Source organism: Erpetoichthys calabaricus, chromosome 11, assembly GCF_900747795.2.
Source record: "Erpetoichthys calabaricus chromosome 11, fErpCal1.3, whole genome shotgun sequence".
NCBI classification, from domain to species: domain Eukaryota; kingdom Metazoa; phylum Chordata; class Cladistia; order Polypteriformes; family Polypteridae; genus Erpetoichthys; species Erpetoichthys calabaricus.
In genome coordinates, this window is record NC_041404.2 from 106,945,628 (window position 1) to 106,961,448 (window position 15,821).

General features: G+C 39.6%; 1 protein-coding gene across 2 annotated transcripts in view; it reads left to right on the plus strand.

Moving 5' to 3' along the window:
* Positions 1 to 15,821, plus strand: part of ppp1r12c (protein phosphatase 1, regulatory subunit 12C) — a 260,970-nt gene that overhangs the window by 133,178 nt on the left and 111,971 nt on the right. Inside the window, exons 12-14 of one of the 2 annotated variants that reach the window (XM_028813684.2) lie at positions 308 to 401; positions 520 to 630; positions 13,164 to 13,254. In XM_028813684.2, coding sequence (XP_028669517.2) covers positions 308 to 401; positions 520 to 630; positions 13,164 to 13,254 — 296 coding nt within the window. The remainder of the gene's footprint in view (positions 1 to 307; positions 402 to 519; positions 631 to 13,163; positions 13,255 to 15,821) is intronic. The other variant, XM_028813686.2, reaches the window with a different exon arrangement.

The following is a 15,821-nucleotide window of genomic DNA, read 5'->3' on the forward strand; positions in this document are numbered from 1 at the left end:
GTTATGTTGCAGAATTTAATCTAGTACTTAGTATTTTAAAACATTAAAAAATAATTTTATGACCCATGTGTTTACATAAAATCATATTTTGGGTCAGTAACAGTTCTCGCCTCTGGTAAACTTCAGAAGGGCTATGGGATTGTAAGTGAAACTGCATTATTTACACATACAGTAATTGAGTAGACTTTAATAATTTAATTGGTCATCAGCTCTGAATATTAAACTTGACTACTTTCATCACCATCCAGAAGATGAAGCCACTTTTGTTTTTTTTAATTTATGTATAACTGTTGCATTTTCATCCCAGCAGGTCATATCAAACTCCTGTTCGGGATGAAGAATCTGAATCTCAAAGAAAAGCAAGATCACGGCTAATGAGGCAGTCAAGGCGATCTACGCAGGTAAATAAGAGGGTTATTAAACTTAAGTCTGATAACCATGGGTTGCAGATCTCTTGCAGCATAGCCCATGGTAACTTTAAGGCTATAAACTGCATGACAACTAACCTTTTCTTAACAGGGAGTAACCTTGACTGACTTGAAAGAAGCTGAAAAAACAATCACTGGAAAAGCAAATGATCTTCTAGTTCCAGCTGAAGTACAACCCTCACGGTATTGCAGCATGGATAAGGTAGGAGTTTTTTGTCCTCAAGTGTCAAATTACTTAACAGTTTAGTCCTGTTACTTTACTCAGTTGCCCTCAGCCTTGGCACCTTCTTGAACCAAGATATCTACAGTCGTGACCTAGACAAACCAATGGAAAGTGAGACAGACAAGTGAGACTAAAAATTAGATTTGCAGCAGTTTATTATCAACAGAGAATTAAAAGTGCCAAAAAGAATGTGCAAACAGTGCAAATAAGCAAGTCAATAAATAGTTCAATATAGTTCAATAAATTAATGTATAAAATCCATGGCCATAAAACCAATAAATTGTCTTTGGGGTATTCAGTAAATAAATATTCTAAATAAATAAGTTAAAATCATTTTTGTCAAAGTGATGAAATCCAGCTTACGCTGTGTCTTGCCCATCTTTAAATGCCGCTGTATCTGACTTGTATTAGACAAAGCACACTGCACCCCTCATCCCATACCTGGATCTGAGCTGCCCAAACATGGTCGCCACAGCTCCCGTGGAACCTAACCCTTTTACCAGATGTCACTGCTCTTCAGCCTCCTTCCACCGTCTTGCTCTGGTGGCCTCATCTCCTCAAATTCCCCACCCACTCCACTGCTCAGCAAATGATAGCACAATCACCACCCATAATCTCTGTTCTTTCACACAACAGGCCAAGTTCCACCTTTGACCCATCAATCCACCTAATGTTAGTCTAAATGTTTAGGGGGTAATAAAGGTGTTTTTTGGCAAATGTTAGACAAGCCTTTATGTTCCTTTTGTTTAGCAGTGATTTTCATCTTGCAGCTCTCCCATGGATACCTTTTTTGCCCAGAGCCTTTCTTATGATGGAATCATGAATGCTGACATTAAATGGGCTTAGAAGGCACTACAGGTTGTTAGATGTTAATTTGTGTTCTCCTGTGAATTCAGAGAGTAATTTTGTAGATTTGGCCACCAGGCAATTTTACCGCTGTTCCAAGTTTTCTTCATATAGAGATGATGGCTCTCACAGAGGTTTGCTGGTGTACCAGTGTTTTAGAAATTGCTTTGTAATCCCAATTGATATATTTCAGGTTTTCTGGAATTTTTTTTATTTTCTTCAAATTACTCCTCTAGCTCTGCTAGTTTCCAGGGGTAGTCAGGAGTTAGAACTGCCATACAAACAATGACAAGCCACACATGCAAAAATGTTTTCAAGGAACACATTGTGTTCAGGTACTACAATTTGTGTATGTGAATGCATAAACTCAAACAGAGAATGATATGTACTTATCAATAAAAGCAGTGGTCCTCTTAAAAATACACTTGCCTCCTTCCTGTTTCTGTTTGTGCTTTTGAAAAAAAAAAAAGGTTTTACAAAAGAAAAAGTATGCCATATTTTAAGTACATAGATATGGACTTCTCCAGGTGAAGCCATCATTAATAACAGAAAATATCTAACAGCAAACAAGATTATGATACCATACAGTACCTAGCCCATTTTATATTTAAAATATATCACAAGTTTCTTTACACACAATTAAGTTATATAACAAGTAAATTAAAAACAATTTAATTGAAAGATTTAAGCAATTATACAAATTATATTAATAATACATAAGAAAAAGTTAAATAATAATAGCCAAGCAATAGAAATAAGCATTTACCATGAGGATAAAGAGCATCAGAGCGTATAAACTGGTCAAGGAAATTTAGGAGTATAGAAGACAAAAGCACTCTCACTTTAACTGTAAACATTACTAAAATAATTTTACCTCTGGAACTTGTATCTTTTTTTGTTTTATATTAGTTTACCCTTCTGCTGTATTCCATACCTAAACCAAGCACAGTGTTATAATCTTGTTGAAAGAAGAGCCAGAAGCAAACACGGACAGAGTGTACTCATGCGAACAGCCTTGTTCTGTCATTTCAGGTTAGTTAAGACTAACCAGGTAAATAAATCCTGAGACACCTCAGAAAACATGAGTTAACCTGACGGTAACTTTTGATCTACAGTCATCCCTCACCTATCGCAGGGGTTATTTTCCAGAGCCCCCCACGATAGGTGAAAATCCACAAAGTAAAAACCATATGTTTATATGATTTTATATTGTCACGCTTGGGTCACAGATTTGCTCAGAAACACAGGAGGTTGTAGAGAGACTGGAACTTTATTCAAACACTGCAGATAAACATTTGTCTCTCTTTCAAAAGTTTAAATGTGCTCCATGACAAGACAGAGATGACAGTTCCGTCTCGCAATTAAAAGAATGCAAACATATCTTTCTCTTCAAAGGAGTGCGCATCAGGAGCAGAGAATGTCAGAGAGAGAGAGAAAAGCAAACAATCAAAAATCAGTAGGTGCTGTTTGGGCTTTTAAGTATGAATGTCGGAGAGAGAGAGAGAGAGAAAAGCAAACAATCAAAAACCGTTTGGTGCTGTTCGAGCTTTTAAGTATGCAAAGCACCGTGTGGGAAGCATATCGCTTGACAAAGCAGCCACAAGGCAGGAAGCAATGTGAAGGTAGTCTTTTAGAATTTTTAGATGAGCATCCGTATCCTCTACGGGTGCGAACAGCCCCCCTGCACACACCCCCTCTGTTAGGAGCAGAGAATGTCAGAGCAAGAGAGAGAGAGAAAAGCAAACAATCAAAAATCAATAGGTGCTGTTTGGGCTTTTAATTATGCGAAGCACCGTGCAGGAAGCATATCACGCAACAAAGCAGCCACAAGTAAGCCCAGCAAGGAAGGGAGCAATGTGAAGGTAGTCTTTCAGCGTTTTTTGAGGAGTGTCCGCATCCTCTAGGGGTGCGAATAGCCCCACTGTTCACAATATATTTGAGGAGTTTTATTTAATACATAATATGTGCTATTATTTGGGTAGCTTCTCAGCCATCTGCCAATAGCGTCCCTTGTATGAAATCAACTGGGTAAACCAACTGAGGAAGCATGTACCAGAAATTAAAAGACCCATTGTCCACCGAATCCCACGAACCAGTGAAAAATCCGCGATATATATTTAAATATGCTTACATATAAAATCCACGATAGAGTGAAGCCGCAAAAGTCGAAGCGAAGCGCGATATAGCGAAGGATTACTGTATTTCTGATTTCCTTGAAAACCACTGTCATCTTTTGGGAATAGACTGTTCCACAGACCTCAAGTTTAAATTATGTGACAACACATCACTGACATGATTACTAGTGTAGCTGCTAAAACATATAAGGTGTCATCAGGCACGGGTAAGACGCGTGTCAAAAGAATTCTCAGATTCCAAGAGTTCGTTTTTTAAAGATATTTAGTGAAAGGTAAAACTAAATAGTCCACACAAGAATAAAAGAAAAAATAGTTACACACGTAGAATAAAAGGCAAAAAAAAGAAAAAATGAATCTTCTATAAACTTAGCTTTTCTTGAAAGACTTCAGTATTTTTATATTTAAAGGTTCTTAATTTCTTCTTTCCAACTTAAAAGGTTCTTAGTTTCTTCTTTCCTACTTAAAGGTTCTTAATTTCTTCTTTCCTACTTAAAGGTTCTTAATTTCTTCTTTCCTACTTAACACTAAAATTACCAGAGTCTACGAAAAAATTCGCAGATCCGGCCCACCTTAAATCTCTTCTTAAATCCATTCACACCTCTCCACCATCGTCTTTTGTCCACTAAATGTGCTGATAAAAGACAAGCTGCCAGCAGCCGGCTATTCCATCCCCCCTCCGACTTAGAACGTGAACGCACTTTTCCCAGCTCATGCCTTGATTGATTGTCTGGGAGTGAACTGGAGTTTTAGACTTGAAATAATACATCGTTATTTGGAACACACGCATTCCATGTGTGTACCGTTTCTACAGTAATCTGTGTAAACACATTGTTAAAACAGAAACTTTTTCATATTTTAGTAATAAATGTTACAAAATGTAGGCATAAACTATAGAATGTGTAAAGCCCGAGTTCCTAAGATCAAATAAACACTTCCACAAAAGCTTCACACACCATACAACAGCTTCCGTGGCGTAGCACGCTAAGATTTGCTTCTCAGAGCGAGTAGCTTTTCTCTGCCTCACAAACATGAGTTCAATTCCCCGCTGGGGATAAAGTGTTACTTCTTTTTTTTCTTTTTAACCTCAAACGGACATAAAATTTGTAAATTGGTATGCACTGTCAGTTAATGAGATCGTTATATTTTCATGTGGGATGCTCCTTTTAAAATATTTTTTTAACAATTGAGACTGTAATTAACATGAACAACTGTCCTTATAACTTATTTTTTCAAGATCCATAACACACAGACAGACAGAGCACTGCGTAATACAGAGACAGACAGGCAGAGATATACAAATAAACAGGGAAGGCACATGTACTGAAAGAAAAAAAAAATCAACATGTGCGTTGTTCCTGCAGCACTGAATAAGCTCACCCGCTCTAACATCACCCCTCCCCCGATCTGACTCTCTAAGTAACAACGCAAGTACAGACACAAATCAAGTGCATGTGTGTACTGTATAATATTAACAAAAAGAGCAGCTTACTACTGAAAACGGCAAATATAGAAGTGAGTGGGGATCGAACCAGGATTGTTGATTACACTTGGTTCGTTATGGACAATCCGTGACGAGCACAGAAGTCCAATAACAAAACACCGCTCGGGTTCAGATCGGGGGGGCCATTCCTCCCAATCACGCCCTTCCAGGTCTCACTGTCATTGCCCACGTGAGCATTGAAGTCTCCCAGCAGAACGAGGGAGTCCCCAGAAGGTATGCCCTCTAGCACCCCCTCCAGGGACTCCAAAAAGGGTGGGTACTACGAACTGCTGTTCGGTGCATACACACAAACAACAGTTAGGACCCGTCCCCCCACCCGAAGGCGAAGGGAGGCTACCCTCTCGTCCACCGGGGTAAACCCCAATGTACAGGCTCGAAGTCGGGGGGCAATAAGTATACCCACACCCGCTCGGCGCCTCTCACCGGGGGCAACTCCAGAGTGGTACAGAGTCCAGCCCCTCTCAAGGAGATTGGTTCCAGAGTCCGAGCTGTGTGTCGAGGTGAGTCCGACTATATCTAGCCGGAACCTCTCAACTTCGCGCACTAGCTCAGGCTCCTTCCCCTTCAGAGAGGTGACATTCCACATCCCAAGAACCAGCTTCTGTAGCCGAGGATCGGACCGCCAAGGTCCCCGCCTTCGGCCACCACCCAACTCACACTGCACCTGACCTCCTTGGCCCCTCCCATAGGTGGTGAGCCCATTGGCGGTCCGATCCTCGGCTACAGAAGCTGGTTCTTGGGATGTGGAATGTCACCTCTCTGAAGGGGAAGGAGCCTGAGCTAGTGCGCGAAGTTGAGAGGTTCCGGCTAGATATAGTTAATTATAACTTAGAACGTTGCCTCTTCGGGCTGTGCCCGGCCGAGCCCCATGGGTGCAGGCCCGGCCACCAGGCGCTCGCCATCGAGCCCCACCTCCAGGCCTGGCTCCAGAGTGGGGCCCCGGTGACCCGCGTCCGGGCAAGGGAAAACGCTGTCCAAAATTGTTTTTCATCATAGGAGGTTTGTTTAACCGCTCTTTGTCTCATCCCTCACCTAGGACCAGTTTGCCTTGGGTGGCCCTACCAGGGGCATAAAGCCCCGGACAACAGAGCTCCTAGGATCATTGGGACACGCAAACCCCTCCACCACGATAAGGTGGCGGTTAAAGGAGGGGTAATCAGTCCAACACAACTCCTAAATACTTCTTGTAAGGTGTACCTTCAATTTTCAGACCTCCCATTGTTCATTTAAATCTAACATTTTAACTTAAGTGTGATACTTTACATTTACTAACATTAAACTTCACCTGCCTCAAATCTGCCCAAGCACCACTGGCGGAGTGGTGGCTCTGAGGCTAAGGATCTGCGCTGGTATCCCGAAGGTTGCCAGTTCAAATCCCCGTCATTGCCAAAAGAGATCCTACTCTGCTGGGCCCTTGAGCAAGACCCTTAACCTGTAATTGCTCCAGGGGCGCTGTACAATGACACCAAGGGGTATGCGAAAACTAACAAATTCCTAATACAAGAAATTGTATAAGGCGAAATAAAGAACAAAAAAAAAAATGTTGTCCAAGTCTCTCTGTAAAGATTCAACAGGTTTTAGATTATCTGCCAATCCTCGTAGCTTGATATCATCTGCAAACTTGACCAGCTTGTTATTTATATTCCTATCCAAATCATTTATATATGTGTATATATACTTATATATATATATATATATATATATATATATAAATTAAAAACAATGGTCCTAGCAATGTCTCTGTGGAACAACCACTATTAACTTCACCTGATTCTAATACGGTTCTTCGACACTATCACACTCTGCTTCCTGTGTTTTAGCTAATTCTGTACCTTTGTACACACTTCGTGGAAGAGTTGCAAGCATAAAACCATTACTCCAAAGCCAAATTTCACATGTATACATTAAAACACAAGGATTGAGGGGCAGAAAAATTGCAGCAGATGCTCTGGACTGACAAGTCAAAATGAAAAATCTTTTAGCTCTAACTGAAGGTTATTTTTTCTGTGGATAGATAGGCTGATGAACAGTACATAAATGAATGTCTAGAGAACATTGAAGCACTGTGAAGGCTTGTGACTGCATTTCCTCAAACAGAGCTGGCGATTTAATAAGTACAGGCATATTCTTGACTGTCAGTGAGGCATCTGATAGGTCACAATTTCATTCTACAGCCTGACAATTTTCCTAAGAACACATCTAAAATCGTAAAAAAAACAAAAAAAAAACTATACAGCAAACAAAGGAACGGGTGATGCTGCAACAAATGTTATGACCTCCACAGGGCCCCTGATCTCAGCATCATCACTTACAAATTTTTTTTGTATATATTTATTGAATCTAATTAATGACTTCTCCTCTCCAAGTAACAGCTGTGGAGTTGACACATGTCTATCACACAGTTAAGCACAGCTATAGTAGAGCTATAGTAGTGTTTATAGTACACAAAAGCTGAATCCCTGAAGCCTACGAAAAAAGTTGTAATGCCAGGCCACCATTAATTCCTTTGCAGCTCCTCATCAGCATCTTTGTTTTGCAAATGTGTCAATTGGCACAAGCAGCCTACTATCCCATTCCCTACCGACACAGCTAAAGTTCTCCCAGCTCAAGTGTGTTTATCTGGGTGTGAGGCGTCTGGAATTGTATAGGGTAAATAATATATCGTTATTTCATATGTGTTTCGTGTGTACAACAATTTGGGTAATTGTAGGATGACAGGAAATGTGAGGCAAGAAATGATTAACGCATAACTAAAAGAGAACCTTTTGTTCATGTTATACTAATAATGACAAATTGCTGACGTTAAGTGTATAGTGAAGGCTGAAGTCCAAATATCAAATAAACACTTTAATAAAAGGTATAAGAAAACAACTGTGCTTTTATTCAGGAATATAACCAAACAAAAAGAAATCATTCAATTTACATGTTGCTGTCAATGAGTAAAAACCCAAGCCCCAATATCGACAGAAAGTCATCATGTCAGCTTGGCTGGTGCAGAGGTAGAAACTGCTGCGTAGTAATCAAGAGGTTTGGGGTTCAAGACCAGGCTTTCCCTGTTTTGAGTAGTGAGCTGCTATTATTATTACTATCACATAATAAAAACATACACTTGACTCGAGTGTGTAACCCCCGGTAAACACTTGTAAACACTTATACTTAAAATATATCACTGAAGGGATATAAACAGACACACAAACACTGGTGGATCATGTCTTGGTATCTTGTTGTTACTTGAATTTTTTTATTCAGCTTTATTCTTGAATAACAGCGTACTTGTTTTGTTATACCTTTGCAAAAGAATTTCTTATATATAAACATGTACACGTGGAAGTGTGTGTGTCTGTTTGTCCAGCCCAGAAATGCGAGGCTACAGCATTCACTTCACTTCACTTAGCCGCTAATATACAAGCGAGGCGAGCATGCTGGCAAAACAAAACCTCAGAGGAGAGAGAAACTCGCTTAGCTGCTGATGGACAACAAAGGTGAGCATGTCAGCAAAACAAAACCGCAGAGGAACGAGAACCTTGCTAATGCACAACCGATGCGATTGATTGATTGATTGATTGAAGTGACAGAATCCATGGTTTCTAGGAGCCTGAGCTTTTAACAGCACAGACTTACACAGCTAGTATTTTATATTACAGTGACCACTTGAATGACTTCAAATCTGTCTCTGCCTCTCTTGCACATACTCGCACACATCCATGCACGTCTTTTTTCCCCCCTCAATCTTGGCCCATTATTCACGTTATGATGCATGGTACTGAGAATTCAAACAGACTTCTTCTTTATCAGCGCATACACCATCAGCATGGCCCTGCCAGATCTAAACACTAGCGTGAAGAATTGTTTGTATACTAAAGTGACTTTAGCTGCAGGTGAAAGTTCCCATCCCATCACAGTGCAGCAACAGTCTATTAGCCAGCGAAAGCAACTTGAAGAAGTTGTCTGTTGTTACAGTTCTGCCTTTGTCCAGAAACGGCTCCATAAGATTCATGACCACAGTCTTAGAAAGTCTTTCTCCCATGGCACAACTGGGATCTTTTCCTAAGTAAGGAGTGACATTGCACATGTAGTTTGTCTCCAAATCTTCCTCAATCCAAAACTTTATGCCATATTTGTCAGGCTTGGTTGAGATGTACAGTAATCCCTCCTCCATCGTGGGGGTTGCGTTCCAGAGCCACCCGCGAAATAAGAAAATCCGCGAAGTAGAAACCATATGTTTATATGGTTATTTTTATATTGTCATGCTTGGGTCACAGATTTGCGCAGAAACACAGGAGGTTGTAGAGAGACAGGAACATTATTCAAACACTGCAAACAAACATTTGTCTCTTTTTCAAAACTTTAAACTGTGCTCCATGACAAGACAGAGATGACAGTTCTGTCTCACAATTAAAAGAATGCAAACATATCTTCCTCTTCAAAGGAAACAGAGAGGAAAGCAAACAAATCAATAGGGCTGTTTGGCTTTTAAGTATGCGAAGCACCGCCGGTACAAAGCTGTTGAAGGCGGCAGCTCACACCCCCTCTGTCAGGAGCAGGGAGAGGGAGAGAGAGAGAGAGAGAGAGTCAAAAATCAATACGTGCCCTTTGAGCTTTTAAGTATGTGAAGCACCGTGCAGCATGTCGCTTCACGAAGCAGCTGCACACAGAAGGTAGCAACGTGAAGATAATCTTTCAGCATTTTTAGACGAGCGTCCGTATCGTCTAGGTGTGTGAACAGCCCCCCTGCTCACACCCCCTACGTCAGGATCAGAGAAAGTCAGCGCAAGAGAGAGAGAGAGAAAGTAAGTTGGGTAGCTTCTCAGCCATCTGCCAATAGCGTCCCTTGTATGAAATCAACTGGGCAAATCAACTGAGGAAGCATGTACCAGAAATTAAAAGACCCATTGTCCTCAGAAATCCGCGAACCAGCAAAAAATCTGCTATATATATTTAAATATGCTTACATATAAAATCTGCGATAGAGTGAAGCCGCGAAAGGCGAAGCGCGATATAGCGAGGGATCACTGTATTGCAAGAAAAGACAACAGGCCTTTTTCGGAAACCGGTGCTCATCAACAGTAATATGTTGACCTGGGTTGTAACTCAAAACGCAATTCTCAACAAAATGTTGCCAGATATCCGAGATTGCAGCAAATCAGTCGTTTTGCACACGTTCTGCACAGGTGCAACTGCCGCATGATAGTCTGATAGTGGTCACGGGGCATCATGGCTTTGATTGACAGTACAACAAATAGTTCTGATCAGGTATCAATCACAGCCCCAACTGTGGTCAACACTGCTCTTGTGAAATGAATGGAGATAAACGCCCTCAACTCAGAGAGAGAGAGAGGTAAGTCCGTTCTCTCGAATGAGAGAATAAAACTGAATTAAAAAAAAAAAAGAAGCTAACTTTTAAGTAACAAAAATTTACACTAGGTGCTACAGACTCAAATGTATGTTTTTATTGTGTAATAATAATAATAATAATAACAGCAGCTCGCTATTCAAAAAGGGGAAAGCCCGGACTCGAACTCTCACCCTCTTAATTACGAGGCAGCAGTTCTGACCTATGCACCAACCAAGCGCGATACTTTGTGTCGATTGATATTGGGACTTGGGTTTTCACTCATTGACAGCACATGTAAATTGAATGTCCATTGTGCAGTGTTAAAAAAAAAAAAATTCATAAAATCGGTGAAACGTGGAGATAAAATCCATAATAAATAAATTCATTAAAATAGAGGTTAAAATGCGGCCTCTCTTCACCTGATCGCAGCCCACCACCTTCTGTCTCCCCGGCTCACCCATCACAGGTGTTGCCAGCAGAGCCTCTGCAGCATGAACTCCTTCTGCATACCCCCGTCTTGGGTGCCACCACACTGAGCAGCCAGACTGTCCGAGGTCGGCACACCTCCTGTCTTCCTTCGCACCCACGCAGTCACTCCTCTGATTCACTGGGAGGTCTTATGTCCCGCTCGCCCCACTCTACACGCTTAGTCAGTGGGGTTGAACAAGCCCCTAGAGTGCCTCAACTTGCGCTTCCTTCCAGAGCCTCAGCTCATGCTACCTTCTTCTTTCTGGTGTCTGGATCAACTTCCATGACTGCCTTTTCCGTCTTTTAACCTCCTTCTATTCTTTTTTTTTTTCCTCTCTCTTACATTATTTATATCTCCCTCTCCCTTTGTGCCGGCCCGTATATATATACACACACACACACGCACGTCTCTGTGGGCGCAGAGCTTTAATCACATGCCGCAGGAAGCCAATGAAGCAATTGAGAAAGATTGCACCTGCACGTGCAGGTATGACTCGCCCAATTTACATCATTAACTCCCCACAGCTGTGCAATTGCGCCCACAGAGACTGACACAGCTTTATGGATTTAAAACCTGGCCATATTTTGTTGTAGTCGCAGACCCGCAATACCACATTGACAGGATTGACACTCTAGCCACTGTATTTAAAAAAAAAAAAAAAAAAAACTCACTGTTCAAGTGTGGTACTAAGGTGTCACCCATTGCAAAGCTGCACTTGGGTCACAATCCAGGTGCTTCATCATGTAGTGGGTGTGGCAGCACACTGTAATCAGCACATGTTCCTAATTTTACCTTGCTTTGCAGATCTCATCAGTCTTAAAAGGCGACTTGCAGGACAATTTTAACTGCACATTAAATATTGCAATGTAATCAATAGTAAATTGACCTGCATATGGAAAACCCAGAGATTCAGAGAATACCTCCTAGTTACTTCTGCACCTAAGCTTAGCACTAGTCTTTATACATTCTTCTTAAAGAACTGGTCATGAAACCTTGGCCATTATAATAATATTCACAGTAATAACTGCTCTTATCCCAGCACTGGCCTGGACAATATGCACCTTCATATGGAGATTCCCTTCCTGTACATTAGGAATATACAGTACTGTGAACGCTGAAGTCGAAAACAACGAGATACAAAAACACCAATTTAAAATAAAAAGCAATTTCTTTATTCTTTATTCTTGGTGAGTTAAAGAGACTGTAGCTCGAGCAATCTTGTTTGTACAGTATACAGTGGAACCTCGGTTCACGAACGTCTCAGTACACGTACAAATCGGTTTATGACCAAAAAGTTCGCCAAACTTTTGCATCTGTTCACAACCACACACTTGGTATACGAACAAGCCAGTTTCCCTTTTGGTTTGTACGTGTTCAGTCTCTCCCTGTGCATTTCCTGTGCAGCGAGCAAGAGAGAGCGAGTGAGAGAGCGCGACACTCACACACACGAGAGAGACACTCGCACACACACGAGAGAGACACTCGCACACACACGAGAGAGACACTCGCACACACACGAGAGAGACACTCGCACACACAGGCAGCACGAGAGAGAGAGACACACACAGGCAGCGTCAGTGTTATTCAATGTTTTTACATTTAGTTTACTATTACGCTGTGCATTCTATGGTTTAATTAACTATATTTGAGCTTAAAAACTTAAAAAATATATATATATTTACATACAGTTCGTATGGTCTGGAACGGATTAATTGTATTTACATACAATCCTATGGGGGAAATTACTTCGGTTCACGACCAAATCGGGTTACGACCAGAGTTTTGGAACGAATTATGATTGTGAACCGAGGTTCCACTGTATACTCTTTAATGAATGCTCAGCCATCGACACTTACCTTTATCTGAACAGAAGTGACCTACTGTTTGCGGCTTGCTGCTGCCTGCCCTTTCAGTGGTATTAGAATGATTTTCAATTTTCACAGAGTGCTGGAAAACTGTTTGACACAGCTAACTTTGTGGGCGATGTAGCTGTGTTTTGTACTGCTCTTAAGTTGCATTTATTTTCATAATTACTCATCTGCTTCTGCCTTTCCAGATTAGGGTTTCCTGTCCCATGATCTCCCTAAGTGGCACTTGGACGAGTTTGTCTAGTTCTCATCTGTAACTCAAGTTAACTAGCTCCTTCTCTTTAGTAAATTAAGGGTTATCATAATTAAAGTATATATAAAAGTATTTATTGAATATTGATTTATGCTCTGTTAACAGAATGATACAGACCACGCTCTTCAATATAGCCAGCTTGAACGCCCTATACAAAGCATCAGCCCTGTGGTGACTGTTACACAAGCAGAACGAGGTGAGTAGCCACTGAAGTGTTAAGTGGTAATTGGTGACTTTGTGTGAATATAAATTAGTTAAAATTCATTTAATTTAATCATTACTAAACCTCCATAATCCAATTAGAGTGTTGTAAGATGCATTCTAAAGCATTACTTTTTTTAATTTAAAATAGATACACTTCAAACAAAATCAAAATGGCATGTAGCATGACTGAATATTGAACAAAAACACTATGCATCATTCATTTATCTTCATTTATCGGATGCTACTAGCTGGAGCTTATGCGAATACCTTTAAAGTATTCAATGTGCACTTTAATCACCTCTAAATTGTTTGATTTGTAATTTAAAACTGTGGAGCAGTGGGGTAAATCCAGTAAAAACGTGTCTTTATCCCAAACATTATTGTACATGTTATCGTACATACTGTATTAATAGGGAGATGTGCTTTGCTGTATGAGGTGCTGAAACCGTGAATCCATTTTATTTTGGTATTACCAAATGGAGCAACTCATGTAATTGCCGTTAATAAACAAGCCAAATACCCACTTCATTTGAATCTTGCATCAATGTTTACATGCTACATATTGCATGCTCCATGCATAAATGCTCTATTTGTTGATATGTGTTGGCAGTCCTCCAGAGTCCTATATACATAACTGTGGATGTGTGCAAGTTGCACCCCAGCATGACCCTGAGCTGTGTACGCTGGTTAGAAAATGGACAGATGCTTGGACTAATGGACATCTGTAGAAGTGCTAATTACAATCAGAAAGTGAATGGGAAACCTCCATTCATTTATCAGGGCTTGGCAAAACACTATTTAAAAGAAATCCATATTATCATCTTTTCATCTCTTCTTACGAACATGTAACGATACGAGTTAAACAATTATACATCATTTGATCGATAACATTATTTTGCTCACAAAGCATGTACAAATCTGTTACTAAATTAATTCCATAATGGACATAAACTAAAAATAACTCCAGCCTGTGTGTGTATTTTGCCTTTTTCTTTTAAATAACAAGTATAATTCCTGCACTCGTGCTGAAATTTTTTTGTGTGTTCAGAAAAGCATTTCCAGATATGACTTCTGTTGTTTTTCATTTCAACATGTGTTGAGCCAGTGTGGTGTTACTAACACTGAGCCATTTTTACATGTAGTTTTTACGCAGTTTTTCTCATGTACTATTGTGCATTCCAAAGTAGTTTGTCTACTTGATATAATGCATGAGTGGTCTACCGACTTTCTCAGTTCTATGAGAGCTGTAAAAAAGCTGGCACAATTACATTTTCAGAACTTTAGTATAGAATTAGTACCAAAATATTTGTTCTTCTGACATCTCTAATATTTATTTACAATATATATTTAAAATGTATGTATGTATGTATATACTGTAGGTATTAGTGATGCTCCGATTGATCGGCCACCAATCTAAATCAGCTGATTTTCACAAAAGCAGACTAGATCGGTAAATTGGCAGATAACTAAAGTTGATCATTTCAGCCCCTGCTTTTTTAAGCTTTATGGTAATTTAGTTGCAGTGCTTCTTTACGCAAGATATCATGGTAGTTGATCCAGCACCATCTTTTTTGTGCAGCAAACGTCCTGCAGCGTAAAGAGCAGCAAGTCAAGGCTTGTTTTAGCAGAGAGCAAGAGGCGATTAGAATATTAGCCTTTACCTTAAAGTGGAGTAATTTACTGAGAAAAAGGAATCAGTGTAGTTGTCCTGTGCAATTAGACAAATGGCAAGAAAAGTTTCTTCATTGAATTTAGACCTTTTTAAATTTGAAATTGCTGCTTAATAAACAATAGGCTTCTTAGCTTAACAGCAAAATGCATCTAATATTTATAAACATGTTAATCATGTTAGTCTTCTGTCTTCTTGAAGAACAGTTGATACATTTGCAACTTTTTTCTTTTTTTTTTTGATTTGTACTGTGATTATTTGATGCTGTGTGTCATACAGAATAAGTTTTGGTAAGAAACAAGTACTACATAATTAAATCCATGTTTATAATAACACCAAGAATTACAGATGTCTAGTTGATACACGAAAAAAAGCATACCTATATACATATAATAAATGTATATTTTAACAGTTAATGATAACCTATAAGTGCATGTATATTTACATGTAGAGAAATAATGAAAACTGATTTTTTTAAAATTAAGTCTAGTTTCAGAAAAATTAAAAAATATGACAGCTTGAAATTAATAAGTATTTGATTTTTTTATTCCATATGTATTGTGGATACATATTTTTGTACATGCTTTATTAGTTAAAGTAGTATTTTAAGGAAATTTTATTTAAGTATTCAGAATTTCATTTTGTTAATAAAAAATGAATAGTTCACACCATTGGTCTATAGTTTAGTTATAAAAATGCACTTTAATATAGGTCATAAGGCTTCTATATGTCTGATTTTGCAGGAGCTTAGTGTAAAAGTTTCTTAAAGGGATAAAGGAGGAAAAAAAAACAATATTGGAATTGGCCGATCAAGTAACATGAAATCGGTGATCAGTATTGGCCTTAAAAATCCTGATCAGAGCATCATTGATATGTGTATTCGATATATT